The sequence below is a fragment of the Sturnus vulgaris genome, chromosome 1, assembly GCF_052056855.1.
Source record: "Sturnus vulgaris isolate bStuVul1 chromosome 1, bStuVul1.hap1, whole genome shotgun sequence".
In the NCBI taxonomy this organism is placed as follows: domain Eukaryota; kingdom Metazoa; phylum Chordata; class Aves; order Passeriformes; family Sturnidae; genus Sturnus; species Sturnus vulgaris.
In genome coordinates, this window is record NC_142243.1 from 75,553,881 (window position 1) to 75,575,921 (window position 22,041).

The 22,041-nt window shown below is 36.2% G+C and overlaps 1 protein-coding gene across 4 annotated transcripts in view; it reads right to left on the bottom strand.

The window, feature by feature from the left end:
• The window catches only part of RELCH (RAB11 binding and LisH domain, coiled-coil and HEAT repeat containing), a 74,961-nt gene that overhangs the window by 20,686 nt on the left and 32,234 nt on the right, over positions 1 to 22,041 (bottom strand). For all 4 annotated transcript variants that reach the window (XM_088170453.1, XM_014872422.2, XM_088170458.1 and 1 more), the window contains 9 exons: positions 20,929 to 21,004; positions 20,442 to 20,537; positions 11,739 to 11,851; positions 8,772 to 8,862; positions 5,006 to 5,077; positions 4,063 to 4,203; positions 3,397 to 3,561; positions 2,578 to 2,725; positions 542 to 698 (listed from right to left, as the gene is read on the bottom strand). In XM_088170453.1, the coding sequence (XP_088026579.1) occupies positions 542 to 698; positions 2,578 to 2,725; positions 3,397 to 3,561; positions 4,063 to 4,203; positions 5,006 to 5,077; positions 8,772 to 8,862; positions 11,739 to 11,851; positions 20,442 to 20,537; positions 20,929 to 21,004 (1,059 nt within the window). The remainder of the gene's footprint in view (positions 1 to 541; positions 699 to 2,577; positions 2,726 to 3,396; positions 3,562 to 4,062; positions 4,204 to 5,005; positions 5,078 to 8,771; positions 8,863 to 11,738; positions 11,852 to 20,441; positions 20,538 to 20,928; positions 21,005 to 22,041) is intronic.

A 22,041-nucleotide genomic window follows, 5' to 3' on the forward strand; every position in this document is an offset into this window, starting at 1 on the left:
TCAGGAAACAAAAGGATATTAAACACTACTCTGATTTTTTGCTTTTGTCCATTTATGTTTGTATAGATTGACGGCTTGTATCAATAATACATGCAAACACAGAGCACTACTTGTTCTAATACAATTAACTACACGTTTTGTACAATTCCTGACCCATGAAGAAAGCAAGGGTTTAAGTGCCAGAAAAGTCTGACCCGTATTTTCAAACATCTGTTGCTATCACGAGATAGTCAGAATACAAGAATCTTTACTTCACAAGAGAATTAACTATACTGATGCAAAACCAAAAGAAACAAGTTTTCAGAGCAAATAGTTACCTACATGTTCTGCTAGACTTGATATTTTCTGAATAAAATCAAAGGCAATTCAGCATGAAAATTAAAATGCCTAAAATAAATTAAAAGTTTTCCTCTTTAGCAATTCTCAAACGCAATCATTCTTAGCATTCTTTTATTCTGTAATTGTTAAACATGGCCATGCTTAAGAACTATTAACTCTGACACATTTTAAAATTAGTATCCTAAGACACAAATTAACTCACAGCTGATTGACTACCCATAGCAGAGTTTCCCAGCCCGTGGTGCCCTCATGTTCTAGCTGATGGTCGTACAGCTGCAACAACACTGCCAATTGTTCTCGGCTTCCAATGATGACGGCGACGTCCTGAAGAGGCGACACGGGTCGGGGAAACCTAGTGACTGTAACAGCAGAGAACAAACAGCCATGAATGAAAGAAGATGAAAATACCATGGAGGTGATGTCAGAGGCAACAGCTAAGAAACTGTGAAACTCATTAAGTGCCTTCTCCACAAGGTTATCAATTTGCTTTTCAAGAATCAGTGAGTTAAAATAATCTCTGAAGAAATTATGTAACCCTCAGTTAAAAAGAGAAAATACAGGGAGATTATGTTATTGTCAGCACAGCTTGACCAAGGTAAACCCTGCCTGACCAACCTAGTGGCATTCCATGATGAAGTGACTACATCTGTGAACAGGGAAGAGCTACAGATGTTACCTATCTGGACTGCTGTCAGGCCTCTGAGAGTCTCCCAAAACATCCTCTCTAAACTGGAGAAATATGAATTTGATGGATCAGCTTTTCAGTGAATGAGGAATTGACTGGATGCTCACATCTGGAGGACAGTGATCAATGCCTTAATGTCCAGATGGACATCAGTGACAAGTTGTGCCTCTCAGGGGTCCATACTGGGACCAGTAATGTTCACTATCTTCACCAATGACACAGACAAAAGGATGGAGTGCCCCTTTGGCAAGTTTGCAGATAACACCAAGCTAGTGGTGCAGTGACACACCTAAGGGACAGGATGCCATCCAGAGCAGACCTGGAAAACCTTGAGAAATGGGTGCATAGGAAACTCATGAAGCTCAACAAGGCCAAATGCAAAGTACTGCACCTGGGTCAGGGCAACACCCTGTACCACTACAGGCTGGGGGATATGAAGAGATTGAGACCAGGCTTGGGGCTGCTGCTGAGTGATAAAACTGGACATAGCCCAACAATATTTGCTTGCAAACCAAATACCAACACCATCCTGGGCTGCATCCAAAACAGCAAGGCCAGCAGGATGAGGAAGGTGATTCTACCCCTCTGCTTCTCTTTAATGAGACCCCACCTGGAGTGATGCATCCAGCTCTGAGGTCCCTAGCACAGGAAAGGACCTGTTGGAGCAAGTCCCAAGGAGGGCTACAAAAACGTGAACAAAAAGATAGAGCACCTTTCCTATGCAGAAAGGCTGAAAGAGCTGTGCTTGTTCAGCCTGGAGAAGACTAGGCTTAAACCTGAAATTTTGGAATTCCTTATTTAACTAGTAACTACTCAGTGAATAAGTGCTCATCTTCAAATTACTCAAGTCAGCTAAATGAGCATGTTTAACATTTCAGATAGTAATGTACCACTAGCTACTTTCCAAATTCTCCTTTGTTACCCTTTCTTTGCATCTTCACACACAGCACTATAATCAGCATGTGGCAGGTGTTACCAATGCCATCTTCAAAAAGTATTTGCAACAGTAGAAAATACTCCACAGGCTAGGATTGCTGATCTAAGGACAACTTCACCATGAGGCCATTCAGTCACAGAATGGTTTGGGTTGGAAGTCACCTTAAAGATCACTTAGTTCCAACCCTACTACCATGGGAGGGGGATACCTTCCACTAGACTCAAAGCTCCACCCAACCTGGCCTTGAGCACTGCCAGGGATGGGACGGTCTTCTAGGATATTACATAGGTAACAGATGGTGATGCTGCTGCATTATGCTGTGTTTTTACCACCCCATAAATTTGTAAGAATTAACTGAAACTGAGGCCAGCCTTCCTGAGCTATTATTGGCTATTAATGGAAATCAGTTCTTTAGAAACCTTTAGGAAGTACAATTAAAAATTGCTTTGCTTTCTAAAAGCTTCTTAAAAGAGGTAGAGAAAAATAGATAAGATTTTTTTTGCGATAATCTAGTATCACAAGCACAGCAAGGGGGAAAAAAAGGAAATATTACTTAAGAATTTGCTACGACAGACTAATATGAAAAAAATCCACGTATCAGAAATTAATCGATTACCTTCTATTTGTGGTACTTCTCCCTGAAGTTTAGCTTTGCTTGTAAAAGGTGCATTCTGTAGCACCAGTGCAAACAGCGAAGGAATCAACGACTGCAGGGCAGACAGATACATGTGGAGCTTATGTTCATCCAAGCCATGTTCTCCTTCCTGAAACAAACAGGACATGAAGTTGAAAGCTTTCAGTTTGGATGATCTGTTCCTTAGGTATGTATTGCCTGGTAAACCATCAACACATCTGTGATGAGCTTCTCTCCAGACACACTAATTATAAAGCAATTTAGCCTAAGCATAAGCATATTTTGTCACTTTTAAGTCACCACTAATCAAAAGATTCAGGCAATACAGCCTTTGGCATTTAGCAGTTCATGCTGATGAACAGACTGATATTTTGAAAGAAGATTTTTCAGCACATTTTGGAAACGTGGATTCTTTGCCTCAGAGACCAAGGCATCTAAACTGAATAAACAAGTCACTTGTAGTCTGAAAGCAAGCATCTTCTTTCAGTGTGTTAGATACTTATGAGGCACCCAATTTTTCCATAACTTTTGAGATACCTATCAAATTAAATGTATAAACTGGATCATAACTGGAAATGACCTTTTCTTGCTTATTTAATAAAAAACTGCTGTTTACTAAAATCTACACAATTTAAACATGGGGTAAATGCTATTATGCTACAAAACAAAAACAGTATTAAAGAAGTGTATGTTTAGTTTGGGGGAGGTCTGGTGTTTTTTCTTTTTTTTTTTTTCTTCTTCCAAAGCACAAGTATAGAATACAAAGAAAATTCTCCAATTTAGAAACAGCTGAGTACATACCCTGAGCAATTTTTCAATTTTATTAAGCAGTGTAGGTATAAGATGGAACTGTAAATTTCCCAGTTCTGTTGTCCAGGCAGCGTAAGCAGGTAGAAATACCTGATGTGTTGCACTAACAACACGTTCTGAAGGGTCTCCTAAAGCTGAAAGCAGCAGTTCAAACCCCTGGTAAAAGACAGTAAAGAATGCAATTATTTCCCAAAAATTGATACATGCATTTTACCACTCTGCCTTCAAAAACTCAAAGAGAAAAGTTCTTTATTTTCACTTATCTGAAACATTATTGGGCAGCATTAAGCTGAACTCCAGATAGGCTTTGTTGTAGCAAACAAATCTATGTTAGTAAGTGAGGATATCACACTGGCTAATAATATCAGGTGGGCAGTGAAGTGGTATGTTCTTAAAGGCAAATTATGAACTATTAGAGCAGCTTCTGTATAAGGTTTACACCTGAAATTCTAATGCTACCTGTAGTTTTTCTGTTTTGTCTTGGTGATATAATAAAAATCAACATTCATATAAATAATAAATTTTTAAAAGATCTGGAAAGAATTAATAAACATTCAGGAATTTAAACAACCCCCTATTATTATACAACACCCTTAATTATTCATAAAATATCTATAGAAAGCATTTTATACATACAGAACCCAAACCAAATTATACCTGTTGATATTTATCTGGATCATCAATATAGCCCATAATGATGCCAAGGCTTTTGATCACAGCTTCTCGTACCAGATCTGCCTTATCTTCCATTAGCATTTGTTGCAGCATGGAAAGTACTAATGAACTACGAATTTCTTTCTGTTTGTAAAAGAGAAACATATTTGTTAAATCCAGTGAAACAAGGAATGTGGGTTTGTATCAACTATTACAAAAAGTTTCCACTTCTATTCATGTTCACAAACAAAATCCCTTCCTCCAACTATAAATTCCTTTATGAATATTGCATATTCAGTTTTCACAACAGAAGATGAAAGAATATAAAATGTCAGTAGCTTCATTGGAGAGACTTTTGTCCAACAAAGCACAGAACTAAGGTCCTTTCATTCACATGGAACCAAAAAAAACTAACAGCAGTAAAACTACTATAGGCTTAGACTTAAAACTAAGTAATCACTGCACTGCTAAATTGGAGAAATTTGGTTTTAATTTAGGTTCCCTTCCCCCACCCTTTCTCTGAAGCTTCAAATTCTAGCTTACCACTGACATAATTTCGCTGCTTCTTGCAACTGGCAGCACTCTTGATGCAACATTCCACAGGGTCTGAAGAATGCTACAATTGGGTGCCAGTTCTTTTTCCATAGACTGTTTCCTTAATTGGTCCTAATTATCTTTTCTTTACCGCATTTTTACTGAAATGAGTATTCATATTGTTTTTACAAACATTTTATAGCTAGATTAACCTGTATTTCTTCATTACAAACTATCTCCTTCTTAAAGTGACTTAGTGAATCTCATGTGTGATATAAAGTAGAAGACAGTGTGACTGTCTATGCATAACATACATACTTAATGTTTAAAATGATAAAGGATGCTTACATTATGCATCAGATTTTTACCTTGCTTTCCCTGAAGCAGGTATTTGGAGCCTGTTAATACTTACTGGAAGGTAAGGTGCTAGAGCTCCACAGGATTCTGCTACCAGTAGCCGTCGCTCTGGGTATTTGTGGTTGATCTGGTAAAGAGAAAGAGATGGACCATTTGCTATGCAGTTAACAGCATTCAGAATGTGGTTAGAATGAACTGCAATGGAGGGATATGTCTGCAACTCATTAATAAACAGAGAGCTCATGGAAGTTGCACCTGGTTATTAAGCAACCTCAAATTCTTGCACTGAGGCATAAAGGTGAGGCAGTTGTCCTACAAGACAGAGCTTATAGTAGGGAGAGTCAGAGAAGCACAGATGTATATGAGAAGCACGTACATATATGCAATAAAAAGGAAAGCAGTGTATGGGCTGCTGTACTCTAAAGAATGTGCTTAACTCCTGAACTGGCATGACATGAAGTACTTTGTCCTATGAAGCCTTTCAGGAGCACTGTTCCTCCAAGAGTTACACAAGTGCCCTCTAGTGCTCTGATCCGAGCAGTGTAGCAGAGCTGCCCACGACCTGCCGAGCAATCAGAATCAAAAGAAGACAACTGTAGAAGCCTAAACGCATTTGCATGCTATTAAAATTCTGCTCTCAAGTCCAGCATAAATAGATCACACCTCTAAAAACAATTCATATTACCAAGAACCTCTTGATGCTGTGATATTTCCCCTTTCTACTCAAAAGTTGCTTGAAAATTCTGCCTTACCAATTTAATATTTAATACTGACACTTCAGAATCAAGTTTGCATTCTGGTGGAGCCAGATTTAGTGGCTCATGTGATGGTTGCACAAGGAAACAATGAAGTGTTTCAAAATACTTTGTGAATAAAAGTCTATGGTAAAATGTTGAGAGTAAAATGTGAATTTTTTGATGCTGTCAGATAAAATAGGATATGCAGCATTTGGTGCAACTGTTTCTTTCCTGCTATGAAGTACAGCCTTGGTGAGGCAGCCATCTCACCATGAAAACAGACCAAGGGCTCACTGGCTTCTTTGTCTCTATCTTGAAAGATTAGCCTTCAGTAGTATGAAGTCCCTAAAATCCATGCCAAACTCTGACATAAGGAGGACCTTTGGCAGAAAACTAGCAGGCCAGGAAGCATTCAAAGAAATTGGACACTAGCCTGTGGGCCCTGATGGGGATGTACTCATGAGTGCTCAGGAATCTGGCTGATGTCATTCCAAGAACACTCTTGACAATTAACAAAACGTTGTGGCAATGGGGGATGCTCCTGAGGACTGGACGAAAGCAAATGTCACTGCTACCCTCAGGAAGGGCAAGACAGAGTAAAACATAGGCCAGTCTGCTTCACACCAGCTCCTGGGAAGGTGTTGGAGCAATCAGCCTTAGAAAGCATTTCCAAACATCCAAAGGACAAGAAGGTGGCTGGAAATAGCCAGCACATATTTACACAGAAAAAATGAAACAACCAACCTGACAACTTTCTGAGATGACTAGCTCAGTACGCTCAACACTGATGCCTGACTCTGACTGTTCTGGTATGAAATTACCAAGAACTTTCTCAAGAATCAAGTGTGGAAAAGATTATTCCAAAGAGACTTAAATGAACAAATTGTAAGCTTCATGACTAAACCGAAGTCTCAAGCATGGGTGAATATTCTTTGAGTGTGTCTATCATTACTTTGCATCCATTCATCAATAGAGCATCTGTAATAATTTTTAGACGTATGGAGATTTCACAGATGAAAAATATTACGGACAAAATAAGAGGCTGCTTTAAAACCTACTAGGCTGTGAAGGTAGTGAGGCCCTGGAACAAATTGCCCAGAGAAGCTGTCCATGTCCCATTCCAGAAAGTGTTCCATGCCAGTTTGGATGGGGCTTGGAGCTAGATGGTCTTTAGGGTCCCTTTCCCTAACTTCTTTATTATTCTGAAAAATCTTTGACTTATGTGCCATCTTTTCAAATGCAAATTCGCCACTGGCAACAGAGACACACATCATCTCCTGGAGCTCTGCCTACCACGAGGGAAACAGCAATGACTAGTTTCAACTGGTTAGGGTGGTCTGGCATGGTGATACAAATACCACCCCTGATATTGCAAACACGTACTGGAGGAAAAAAAGACTCAAATTTCTGTCAGGTTTGTGTTCAGGGAAGTTGAGTAGCCCCTGGAAACAAAATGTAACTACAATGTTTATTATGATCTCTTTTCCTTTTTTCTTTAATAAGCAGTATTCCAATTTTGGAAGTCAATAACTGGTCACTAGTTTTGAGTGACCTTTTTAACATTCACAGAGCCTTCAACTAAACCGAATCAGTTAGCAAATTTTACCTGCAAAAAGAGCATGTAGAGAGTTTACAAAGACTAGCCTGATAGCTCTGAGCTCCACAAGGTATCAATGAAAAGGACGAATTTCCAGAAAGCCCAGTCCTTTGCATCTGTAAACAGATTTTGGTTGGAGACCAAGAGTATGAATCTTTTCATGATTTACACATCTAATGCAAAAAGTAGAAATTCATGTCTATACTAGAGCTCCTTCTACAAACTCAAGACTTGTGACAGTAAGATTCAGCTGGTATTTCACTGGAGAAAATAATGACCTAGTTCCAATACTGCAAAGTCTGGCAAACTGCATTAAGTAGGTAAACTATGATATATGACTTGGCAGTCTGATATGCTATACTTGTACAGTTGGCCTCGCTTCTCTTTTGCATCAGCAATTACCAAGAAGTGGATGAGAAAAATGTGCTCATACTGAGGTGAGAGTTTTTTTCAAGCACAGTTTAAATTTCACGAGGACGAGGAAAACAAAACGTTGCTTACAAAATTAGGCAAAAATACAGAATTCTTTGTGTGGCTCCTTTCAAATTACTAATGTCATGAGACCTCCACTTATTCAACAGATACATCAGTCATTCACAACAAGCACAAACGCTGCATACAATTTGTACTTCTACTGTCAGAAAGCATTAAGGCTATTAAAGCTTAGACTTTACTGTGAAACACAGATTGCTGTGTTATGCAAGGAACAGTACAAAACTACCAGACCAGAAAGACTCTGCCATCAAAGCAGGCATTCCCGTTCCATCATGGCTTAGTTATTCATTGTCTTGTCAAGCGATGATGAACTCCTTTTCCTTCACTATGGTAGGACAATACAGCACATTTTCACCTGAACTCATGTTGTTCTGCTTCTATGCCTCAGATCAAACAGTAAAAACACTTCAGTTTGGTTGTCCAATTATTTCTATTAATTTGGAGGATCTGTGAAAAATACCACTATGATTCTACAAGTGACATGTAAATTTGAGGCTCATCTCACAAGTGCCTATCTATAAGAGACTTGCCTATGAGTACTTTGGTCTTGGATTTTCTGATTAAGAATTTAAACTAGCAGAAGTGCGGACACTGCTCCAGAGACAATACAACATAAAAAAAATTCAGCAAATAAAATCTTTGAATGAAAATGGATTTCCAACAGGTTGGAAGGTACAGTAAAAAATTATAAAGGTACTACCTACCTAGCAGTATGTTACACAACACTGATGATGAACATGTGCTTATCTACACTTTAATATAACAAACTTATTCAGGTACAGGCAGGTAACTCAAATCTCCAGATAGTCTTTAATAAGCTTTCTGCTTCTGAGGTGTTTTTAATGTTAGATAAAAAAATATATGATAAGAAAAAAGAACATCCTAATATCTTTTTGAAAACCAAACCCAAAATCTCCTCCTTGAACAAATAAAACTCAAATTTAAGAAATTTTAACTCATTTTGGAGCATAAAGCAAACAATAATCAGTTACCTGCTCCCAACACTGCGGTAAAAGTTCAGCTTCGACACGTGTTGGTCCAACATGTCGGGCAAATGCCACACACCCAGTCAGTATCATCTGTCTGAAAATATAAATTTAAAGCTTTAATCTGTTTATAAGGTTTTATAATATATAACATATATTCTTGAAGTTAGGAAAAGCACATGCTGATAGGCAATAGGTAGTTGTCTGCAGTCAAAATTTCACACCATCCACACTGACTTAAAGACTAAATAATAAATTGAAAACCATGAATATCTGTGCTCATTGCAGGGTGGGGAATTCCTTACATGACCTTCAAATATCCATTCCAACAAACTGTTCTATGATTTTACCTTGTTTTATATTCAAAATGCCTTTTCCAAAATCTTGCAGATCCTCAACTCCATAAACCAGTCTGAGAATCTCTGATTTGGGTATTTCTGATTTTCTAAAGTCTGAGATTGGGAGTCTCTGAATATATCTCTCATTTAATTCTTAGTCCTGAATACTATCAGGCAGTAAAAGGATCTAAACTACCTACTACTATCATATCATCAGTATTTTTCTGAAGTAAACTGATTTTCTTTAGAAGCATTTGTAGATTTACTGAACTTTCTTCAGAGCAAGCAGCTTACTTCTTTTATGACATAGTTTTGCAGCATTCTAACATGCAAGTTACAGTTATCTCTAACAAAATACTGGACTTGACTCTTGTGACAAATCTTCTAAACCTCACTAAAAATGAAAGCAAGTAATCAATCAGTAGTATCTATGATCACCTGTTATTTCTATTCATATTCTTGTATTTTTTACCTTTCATTAAAGTTTGCAAGAAATTGCCATTGTTCCATCAATTTCATAGGCACCGAGGTATATTTAAAATTTCAGTAAGATTGTACTAAACTGTAATTTGTGATATTTTATTTCATGAGTGTCTACCTTGCTAAGATGTTTTTACTTCTATTTTCCAGTTGATAAGATTGGAATAATACCAATTTTGCATGCAATTCACCAATTCTATTTACCTTTAGTACCTACATGAACTCCCAGTTTCAAACGATAATGTGTGGACATGAGACTCAATTTTATCACCTTCTCAGCAAGATTAGGACACTACTCAGAGTTTATTATTACTAAGTGAAATGTAAGCCAGAATTAATTTGTAACCATTTTAGTGTTATGTCTAGACTCCTAAATACTTTCTTTACCAACAGCATCCCCTTAAGGTTGAAAGGCAGAGATTCTGCTGGTTATCTTTTAAACCCTTAGAGAACATAAGCCATCAAAAAAAGACTCACTCACTTTAAGAATTTTTAAGGAGAAAGATCTTATCAAAAAGGTTTTTTTTTTAATCCCAACATTCTTTATGCCAGCAACCAGAGCAAACTCTTTTGTTTTGTATTGTGTGTGTGTTTGGGCTTTTTACCTCTCTATCACATTCAGAGAACTAGGCCTTTGATCAAGGTAAAAAGTAGGGAGAAAACAACAGAAACCCCGGAGGTTATGTGAACACACTTTTGCTCCTTTGCAGAAGAGAATTTGATAGGCATTTTTAAAAGTTAAATGGGATGTTAATGAACAAAGCCAGGAGGATAAAAGTGGCATCTTTAAAAGCAATTATTATTCCTACGTGTGCAAATATATATTATATATATGCATGCTTTTTCCTAGAGTTTATGGCAGGCTATTTTTCTCACGTTTCTCATGAAAACAAGTTATTTTTATATCTAAATCTCTAACTCACAACAAAAATTGAACAAATTCAAGGAAAAAAAGAGCTTTTTCTGCTTTCTTAACTAGTGGAAAAGACACAACTCATGCACCTATAGGGGGATATGAAAAGTCTACTTGATAGGCCACCAATCCTGTAACAAATTAATCACAAGAGACTACAAGTAATTTCCTTCCTCTTCAACCACAAATTATTTTAGCTTCTCAATCCACATGGGAGACTCAAAACATAACAGAAGCAGATTTCTAATGACTCTGAAGTAGAACCAGGACTGTATCTTTTTGTAATTTCAATCTGCATGGTGCTACTAAGATACAAGTTGTTTTTGTTTATTTAAGCATTTTTCCTTGTCTCCAAAGCCATGGCATTCAATTATACCTAATCTCTAAATTTTACCATGGGAAGGGTTTAGAAAGATGCCTGAACACTTCAGTTTTGGAGAGCTTCCAAAAGAAATGCTTTCCACCTATTTCATAAAGCCTATTTTGTCTGAAGACAGCCTACAGCAACAATAGATACAGATGCTTTCCAAAACATCTTTAATCAAAATAATGGAAGAGCTACAGAACAAACATGAAAAGTCGTTCCACAATTTAGAGAAGGAAACATACCAGCTTGGGTACTGTCTTTCAACTTTAAGGGTATTCTCATCAAGATCAGTACAAAGTCAGATTTCCTGAGCACTAGGGAAGAATTAAATTTATAAAACAAAAAGTGTAATTTGTTTCAGATGCTTAACCAAAATGAAACGAAGTCCTTAACACTTGTCAGACCTAGATCACTGCTACATTCTTCTGAATTTTTTATTGCTACCATAGTAATGAGCCATACGTAGAAAGAGCACTATTTTTGCCAAAGAAATGTGGTGGTTATCTGAACAAACATGTAGATCACTAAGGTTTAAAAAAAAAAAGCTGTTTTGATTTCTACATCAACCAGTGCTAAGAATCATGATGTTAAAGATCATTTTAACAGAACAGTTTAAGTACATCTTTAAACAGAAAAAGGAACTGAAATGTTACACTGTAGCTAACAAGCATACCCTTACATTTCAATAACTAGGAAGTACAGGTCATGGAAATGGAAAGTCCTGAACTTGGCATAAATTTGTCAACACTATATAAGCAAAGTACTGGTTTAAACGTGTTTAATACCACCCAATAATATCCAATTTCTATTAGTTCTACTGCTTGGACAGAGAAATAAGTTCCTGAATGTCCCATACCACACAAGCACAAACGCACCTTTGCTCATCGTCTGGTCGTTTGATCAAATTGAACAGTATGTGCAGAAGCTGATCTCTCTCTTTGGGTTCAGGATGGAGGCAGGCTGTACACAGTATGAGTGGGATCAATTCCTAAAAAGTTGTGGATAGGGGAAAACCAAACAAAATGTAATTGTTTTGGGCATACATTCATTAACAGCAAAAGAAACTAAGAAGATAAACCTAACATCACATAACATCAAAACAAGTTTGAAAAGATACTTTGGAGTTGTGATGTCTTATTAAGTGACGTGAGGAAAGTGAAGGTCTACAAAAGTTAGAATTAATTTCCTGCTAGGAAAAATCAGGGCAGAATCAGCACATAAAATGAAAAGCTCTGCAAAGATTACAATTAACATATGCAGGTCACCTGTAACCAGAATTAGAGGACAATCTTGGTTTCCATTGTTTTCACTACCTACTGAAATGAAGCTCCACAGACAACTATGGAATAAAGCTCCTACAAAAAAATGCCACAGAGTTAAAGATTAAAATTTCCAGTTAAACATCCACACAGTTTTGTGCACAAGTTTGAAAAAATAAACATTGAGAAACATACATTGGTAAAGGTGACTGCAGACAGATTTTTTGTTAACTGACAATTATCTGATTTTTGTAAAGGTTCTATGATTTTTTTTTCCCCACACAAAAGCCACCTCTGAAGCCAAATTTTCTTTTTTTAGCAATTGAAATCCCTTAAAGGAGCAAATTACAAAGAAAATATTGTGTAAAACTCGGAGAGAAAATATAAGGATCTTCACTCTGAAGACCTCTTCCTTTCTAAATATGCCTACAAAGTTCATGGTATTCATTCCCAAAAGAAACAAATGTTTCTAAAACATTGTCTGGAAGTCCCTTCCCTTGACCTTGCTGATGGGAGCTTTTACTTCAACTGAATTTGGAAGCCAGACAGTTTTTAGGTGATTTAATATCTTAGGGACAGAAACATCACACTGGGAGGTCAGTAAAAAAAGAACAAGAAAAATCTCAGTGTCTGGAAAAAAAACATGGGCAAGTAATATAGAGATTACTCTGCACACCTGCTGTGTACTTTGGAGCTATTTTCAGCAGAAAGACTTCTTGTGAATTATTAAGTTGTGACAAATAAGCAGGTGACAGTGGGAAACACATCTAATGTTAGTAGGAGAGATTATACAAAAGCTGGAAAAATCTGTGGTTGTTTTGAATGACTTTGCAGGGAGGTGCAAATTTCTTCTTGCAGATATTTAAAGAGACCTAATCTTGATGTTCTTGCGGAGCTGTGGAAACACCACTAACAACATCCTCACTGCTCAATCTGTATTTTCCTAAACGGTAGGCACCATATTTATATTAAACACAGAACAAAACTCCATGCTAGAGCAGTGTCTAAAGCTAGTCAACTCCTGAAAAGCTTTTTTTTTTTTTTTTTCATTTTACAAGAATTCTACTTGGTGGGCTATTTTCCATCTCCAAAGATGACCAAGACACAACCTAAACTGTATTTTAACATTTTGTGATTCTGGAAGATATACTGGCAATATTTAATTCAATTATGATACAGAATAGGGAATTCATGACAGAGGAAACAACGTGGAAATATCCTACTTATCACTTAAAAAAATCTAAAAGGAGAGAAGGAGAAATGAAAAATAATTTGAACATTTTTATTTCTTAAACACTTTCAGGAGTAACAGAGGGCTGTTTTTAACAAGTGTAGCACAACACAAAATAACATGAACTGAAGACCTGCATTAAAGAAACTACAAATTAAATTGCATGAAGAACTAAATAACTTTTTTCAGCTGAGAGCTTCTTTTCCTCTAGAATCTGCATGTTAGATCTTATTATTTTTGGTTACTTTAGATTTTTGCCTATTTAAAGTGCTGAGAAGTCAGGGAGTTTAAACTATTTAACTTTTTTTTGGTACTACATAGAATTTTCTCTCCTGTAAACATGGCTTTAATTCAAAAAGACTTGAAAGAATATTACTAAAGTAATGCCCACCTCAATACCACTCCAAATACCACTACTTATACATTAAACTAAAATCTTTTTTAATAGGAAATCTGATTGCAATTTGGAGATACAGGACAAAATTACTGTCATAAAGAAAAAAGCTAATTTAAAAACTTAAAGCTAAATAAATGTGTTACTTTAGTGAAATCTAGCTTTCTGAAATCTATCCTAAACTCAATTATTCAACTGCTCTTGCAAGTATTCTTAAATATGAAAAACTTTACAAAGAATATACTCCATGAAATGGGACATTTATGGGATTTTTGCTTCATCTGTTGAAACCAACACATTGATTTCACTTTCTTAGTACATTTGAGTACTTACTCAAAAAAATCTCAACTGCTTACTCAGAACTACTGCTAGATTTTAAGAGTACCACGAGGTGGGGTTTTTTAAAGCTTCTAATGGAATTTAAGAAAGTTAACATTGTCTTTTTTCAGCTGAGTCTGCATGAAAGGAAAACACCTGAGACTATTCACCTAGAAAGTATTGCCTTGTGTCTGAAAGGCTAATGAGTAACCTAACAGCATTGACATGGGGCAGATACAAGGCTGGTTCTTTACCTTGCAGAAAGCTGGTTATTATAGCTGATGGAATTAGCTGTATTTTCTTGTCCATTGGTCACATTCTCTCATGCATACTATGGGAGAAGAGAGTGTTCTCTGCATCGCTGCATCAGGACTTCTACAGTTCCTTCTATTAAGGGGAGTGGAGAAACAGTGAGAAGTCTTGAACAGTGTTTTCTGTGCTCCCTATAGCTCTCAGGGACAGTAAGGTAAAACTAGAAGAAAAAGGGGACCAGAAGAACAAAACTGCTCTACAGAGGGACAAAACAGGTCAAGTGAAGTATCCCAAAGATTTATAAGGGGCAGATTCTTCTCAGGACATTCAGGAGCATTAAGAACAAAAACCAGCCTACAGGTAGGTTTGAGCTAATTTCTTCCTGTTGCTAAGGGTCATGCCTTTGATGTAGGTTTGTTTTACCAATCTCAGATTTTTCATTCTTGAAACCAGCAGAGAAGCTATAGAAAGTAGTAATTTTCCAATAAGACATGGTAAGATTAGTATTTATTTAGATTCAAGAGAAAAGTTCACAAGATGGTTATGGAGACACTGTATGATTATTAATAATCAAGGAGTGGACTTCCAGTGCTATTTGAAACACTCTGCATTCCTTGGGAAGGAATACCACTAGTGCTGACAGTCATAAAGCAAGAACTTAAGTTTCAAAAAAACCCAACAACTCTCCCTCTATTTAATTTGGGATCCTTCCTAAACATCCTGTTCATCCCCAAGTCCTTCTTTTCTCTTTCGCCTTTGAGTTCAGAGCATGAGTTTTGATAGCTTGTGTCAGTGTTAGTCAACAGGAGTGACTAGTGATTTTCATGACCATAACAAGAACAGCGACTTCCAGGGCTTTGATACTGTTTTCCCATTAGATTCCAAGCAGACTGACATAGTAACATTGTCCATAGTTGCAGCTAGATGCAATAAAACATTATGTGTCACAGGTCCCATCGCTACTATTGAAAAGCCAAGTTCAAATCTGAAGCAGTTTATACTTGCGAGCTACTCAGAGGCAGAATTGAGAGAAAGAAGTTATTTTGGTTTTACTGTGAGAGAAGCTCATCCAGGTGACTCACAGACAATGCTCTGAGGCTAACCTAACATATTACACAGGAGAACTCAAACAGCCCATCTTCTCTCTGCTCTACTTCTGTGTAACTCTCCATGTAGGTCTCTCCAGAGAAAAACTCACATTTTTCTCACCATAGTATCTCTGGACAACTTCTTTCTAACTTACAACAACTTTTTCGATTATCTTTGAAAGGGACTCACTATTTAAATTATCAATAAAGGCAACATTTACATGGGCATACGGAGTAGATTTGTCCTCATTATGGTCAAAAGAATATGGCTTTTTAATAGTAATTAGCACCACCTAAACTATATGCAAGACAGTTCCTCCTACATATTAAAAGTATTACAACAAGATACTAAACTTTTGGTTACTTTGAAGTGCATCATATAGCAAGCATTTTAGAAGGTAGCAAGGAATTTTGTCAATTTCCATTCTTATAATAATGTTTTCCTAAACATTCCAACAAGTCTTCTACATCTTAGTTGCTCTCACTAATTACTGTCTTCTTGTTGGAGTGTTCATAAGGAAAATAATTATCTCAAAGAATAAATTTAACCAGTGTTAAGTGTCAAGACTGGTTACTTCAGTAGGTTCAAATTAAAATATTTTTTATTACTCCAAATATTAATGTATTGCAGGCAACAGTATATAAGCCAGGGTGACATGATCAATTTTGTTAATGTTTGCTTTTTAATCTTCTTTCATAGTCAATGCTTATACTGTGATCCAAAGCTACATTAAAATTATCCTGTAACTTAGCCTTGGACAACAAGTAAATAAAATAAAATAATCTTATTGTCTGCAAATGAAACAGCTGAAGGTACCAATAAATCACTGATAGGAAATGCCTTAGGCAAGAAAGTATTGAAGTTCCAAATTCATCCTTTTAGTTTTAAAATGAAAAAAAAAATTAATCCTAGTATTAACACAACTCAAAACTTAGTGCTTCTAATCTTACTAATTTTATAAAATCACAGTTCTAATTACCTCATGGAGCGAGACTATTATTCCAGGATCCAAAATAAGCCCCTCAGAGATCCCAAAGGGACGCTTTTACATGAGAATCAATGGTAGGGTGTGGGTGTGAAAAAACTTTGTACTTCTTTGTCTGTATCTACTGTTTATTTGAAAACACACATACAAAAGTTTGTGACACAAAAAAAGCTGGCTAGTCAATTCATAAACATCAAATTCAACTCCTTGCATCCATGAACTCTGGAAGCTTTATAGGCAAAGTGTTGAAAGACATCAGCTTTCAGACTAGAGATGAAAAGGATCTTTTATGAGACTGAGCTATTTCACTGTAAGGAAACTACACAAGGCCCTCATAACAAGAAGGGATCTACAGGACTTAAAAAATGGTTACATCTCATGTTTCTGGAGTACCCTCACCCCCTGAACAAAACAGCCCTGCAAGCCAAAAGCAACCCTGCATGTATACCAGAAAAGGACCTGCAAACAGGCTGTGGTCAACACTACCATGTTTTTTAGAAACAATCTATAGACATCTACTGCAATCTAAGTTTTACAGAGTAACAAAAATTGTTCATTTAATTTTCTTGCTTCTTTAATGTGAAATTAAAGTGGTCATCTAGAAGATATTGACAGCTGACAATTTTCAAGCTCAGCAGCTCAGGTTTATGTACCTTTATCCATATCCCACTAGAATGAAATCTACTTGACAAACCCCTGGAAACAAACAATTAAGTATACTGCCAAGACCTGACTCAGTCTTCTTTTACATTTCTTTAGCATTTCTTTATGGCTTTTAAAGCATAAGACTGAGATGAAAATTTATAGTAAGACACTCAGCTCTACTGTGTTTTTAAGAGACATGCCAGAGAATTAAAGTGTCTTGGTGATATTTATGTACAGTTACTGCATATCAATGTGATTACTTTCAATCTACAGTGGAGATGTAGTGGAGTTGAGAATGGCATCAATTCAGAGCCTGAAGATTTAACATTTCTCTGCTTCAACTTCAAAAACAAATAAAAGCAAAGCTCTATTCTTAGCATGTTGAACTCTCTATAAATAACAGTTTCTCAGTATAAATATTTAGTGGCATATTCAGTACACCACTACAATCAAGATTTCACATAACACAAAAGAAAGTTAAAGACTAACACTGGAATAATGGGCGAGATCAAAGATGTAAATAATTAAAAATGTTGATTAAGAACAAGAGTAATAAGACATTAAGCAAAACGTTTACTCTGTGCCAAACTCCATTAAAGGACTATATACTGCAGAGTATAGAAGTTGTACATACACACAAGGTTACTGTTGTTTCCTGACAAAATAAAAATGACTTTTACATCTAAGAAAGCATGAAAAATTAGTATTGCACTGATTAGTTATTTCAAAAATTTTAAAAGATTGCTTCTCTCTAATTACATTGTAGTCAAAGGAATTTTGCTATGATACATCTATTAACAAGTAGGAGGCAGCTGATTTTGCTTTCGCGATTTTTTGATTGTCAATGTATTTTAAGTAGTAAAATGACAACTGTGAAGGCATATTCCAATGTTGATCAATTTTTATGAATCCAAGCTGCTCATCTGCAAGAAGTATCACAGACTGCATCCCAAACAATGGCCTTTTTTTTTTTAAGAATTGGTTTTCAGCATTTTGTTACTGGTCATTCCACTTACTGTTACTCAGATTGCAACATCTCCTTTATTTTGAGTGCATTCATAGACAAATCTAAATATTGACATACATGTTTTCAGGGAGTTAAGATAATCTAGGTGCTTGAGATGAAAACAAAATTGAATTTATATGTTGTTACATGACTTTTGATGACTACGAGTTGCTTTGAGGCAATTTTCCTGTATGATGCATTATTGATTTTACACAGTTGAACTGCTTTTTTTCTGAAACAACTAAAATTATCCTCTCAGCCACACTACTCAATACTGTGTCTTTTCTTCTTTGTTAGCTTCCACTGGAACCTAAACTACAGACACTGAAGAACAATAAAAGCTGCACCAATACACCAAAATAAATAATTACAGAAACGTCAACTATAATATTTGCCGAAACACTCACTACTGGATCAGGCAGGCTGCTACTGACCTTAAAATGCTTAAAAGCATAGGAAAAATGGTTTTTGAATCTCTGCTGAAGGACAACTACTAAGAGATTGCCAACCTCCACAAACTCAGTTTCTCTGAAGATTCATAGCATGTAATTTTCAGCTTAAGATTTTGCAGCCAATTTCAACATGATGGATGCTTAAAGAATGAAGACATTTCAGGGAGTCATCAAAAATTTATGTTTAACTCTCATCCTAACACATTGATAGTGTAAGATCTTAAATACTACCATTCTTGTTGTTTCAGAACAGACTGGCGATGACTTTGCATTGTGATCTGAACCTGCTACACATCCTTCTCAAATTATTGATGTTTAGCATATTTTTACACCACTTCTCTGTGCAAAAATCTCATTATGAGGTTGCTTTTGGACAAGACTCAAAGTTATACCTTGTTGAAGACAGCCTAGTTCTTAGGTTAGCTTTTCATCATTGGATTAAGATAAATACTGACAGATGGTCTATCCAACTTTTCCTTTAAATTCCATGACTACATCAGAAAAAACATTAAAATAGTTATAGCAAAAGGTGGCAGGTAACTAAAAGAAGGTATTTTTAATGCAAATTTCAATTCTTAAAACATTAAGCATCCCATGTAATCAAATTACTCAATTGTCATTTGCAGCTTTTTCAATTAAACTGGAACAGATAATTTAAGGCAAAAATACACGTAATCAAATGTAACTTCCATTATAAAACAACCTAAGTAAGAAATAGACTAAAAGATCACAAAAATATTCAATACGTTACACAGATTATGCTAAAAGCTGTGAAAAGAGGCCAAAATACCACATCCTGCCAAGCAGAAGGAAGGAAAGGAATAATTAAGAAATCAGAAATTAAGCACTGATCCAGGAACATTCACAGTATTATTGTAAAAGACAGAAGCATTTCCAGAGCACCCAGTTAACATCCCCACCCCCTCAAAAATAAAAAGCCTTATTGAATTTTCACAACACAGCACATATCTCAAGCTCACTGTGTCAGCCGCTTAAAATTATTTGTATGGTATAAAATTTTAGATTACAGGATCAGTACAAATTTCTTGAGGAATTTTCAAAGCCTCAAAATGAATTTATGCAAAACACACAACTAAGTCTACCATACTGTAGGTCCTGTCAACAAGGACTAAAACTTGCTCAACGAGAAATGCTACTTCAAACCCTTTACTTCAGTGTCAAGTATAAGGACACTGAATTTTTATTTGATATGTCTTCTGGTTTTGGGTTTTTTTTTAACATATTTGGCAATGTGCAATATTTACACAAAGCAAAACAAAACCAGTCACAATTTTTCCTTCCTTTTGTATGCTATATAGCAGGAATGATTCTGCAAACTATCACCTTCAGTTACATTCAAAATAAACATTACATGTTCATAATTTATAGTCCTTCTCACTTTAAAGTTAAGGGAAACATATAAGCAAGATTGCTCGTTTCCTTACAGAGGGGTATTTTTGATGAAGTTTTACTAGGCTGATACATGGAGTTTCAAAGAAAAGACATTATAATAATTTGTTTGTTGAAAATTATTTTTGTTGAAGTACACAGTGCTGCAAAAGAACCTGGACATTATTCCTAATTTAAATTAATAGACCAAATAAACCATACAATGTTTGAACTCATAGCCCCTGTTTTTCACAATGCACATTGATATGGTCTTCCCTAACAAAAACATTTGTGCTACCACAAACAGATGGACCTACAGTAAAAGTCTTGCTGAATGCTAATGGGTGCCTTAAGCAGAGGAAGAAATATTAGGATACCATGCAGGCTTACTGAACTCACCTGACAGAGATGTAAAACCATTTTCTAGGAGCAGAGATGCATGCACAAAAGTAAGAATATGATTGCAAGTAATAGATTTTCATGAAATTAGACACATCTTCAAAATTAACAACAAGATATCGTGATAAAAATAAAATGTAAAATATCAGGGTTCCTCACCTCTCGCTTTGCAAGCAGCACATTAGGAACAATATGAGGCAAGCAGCGTCCCAACATTAACATGACACTTTTCTCACTGTCTGCAATCCGAGACACCTAGAAAATCAAGTTGCTTGTTTGCTTTTTTTAGAAGCACAGGAACAGGAAAATACCATTTGAAAGGAATAATAAAAATTGCAGCAGGCTGATCACTTACCAGAAAAGTATTTACTTTACTCCCACACATCAAGCTGGAAGTTTTTGATGTGTCAGTAATTTCAAAAGCATGAATCCACTTGTAGAGACTCAAAAGTTCCCAGTAATTACACCGCTATCACTAGGTTTCATATTTAGCCTAAAATCTGAAAGCATATCTTTATTTCTTAAATTTCATGCACATAGACTCATCTCTCCCTCTATGTCTTGTTTCAAAGCAATTATTGCTTGTTTAACTATTGCTGCCATGCAAAATGAAGGATCTTTTCGTTTATGTCAACTGGAAATATACCTCTGATCCCAAACGGCTGTCTGCTGACATCCGACAGAAAGACAGTAGTGCTTGATGGAAAGCTGGTGACAATTTCCTGAAATATCATCAAAAAAGGAGAGGGGGAAGAATGCATAAATCAGAAAAGTGCTAAAACAAGTCCCTTAACTCTGGTTTCATCAGCTAGGTAAAATGACACCCAGAAAGCATGTTTAAGTGATTCATACAATGGAAGTTTTAAAACTATTTTTGACTTTTAGGGTGTTCAGATGTAGCAAGAAAAAAACCTGTCCTAATTAAGAAGTTAGTTCCAAAAAATTTAACATCTTTCAAACTGCTGCACAGACAAAAATAGGACTAAAGCATGAAGAAAAGGAAGCTTAGGCAATACAAGAGGAAGCATACAATTATGCAAACGGGGTGGGGCGGGCACAGAAATCACACGAAACAGTATTTTTGCCTAATGCTCTGATTCTGCAAATTGCATAAAAGCATTTTAGTAGTCAGTCAAGTTATGCGCTTCAGGCTTAAACAGAATTTGCTCAACTGCCACTTTGGGATGTAACTTTGGATTCAAACGCTGCCAGAACCTCAAAATCAATCTTAAACTGCTGTCTAAGCTGGTGCATTTGCACAAGCACTGCCTCATGGCCACATCCAGCACCAGCCAATGCAGCAAGCTACTCAAAGCCTTAAGCATCCATATCAAACCCTGATAAAAGCTTCAAAACAGCCTGTCTGAAGATGGCAATTTGGCACAATCATTCTCAGAAAACAATTACTGACCACTACATTAAACAGGCAAGCAGCAGCACCCTCTTTTTCCCAGTAATGACAATTTTCTGTCTTATCTGAGGGCTGTACTTAGATGCTAATCTAACACTGCTTCATCCACTATGTTTAAAGAACAAAGACAACATTTGTCTTACAAAACATGCACAAAAACCGTCTCACCCATTACCATCATCTGCTGTTTGAGTCCCCTAATGACACTGAGAGGAGGCAACTCCTATTTCTTATGAGGAAACTGGTAACACTTTTGAACCCTCAAAGTACACATGAGCACACAAAATCCAACACATAATTATGTGCATGGACATACATTAGTGGATTGAAACATAGTATTTCTTAACA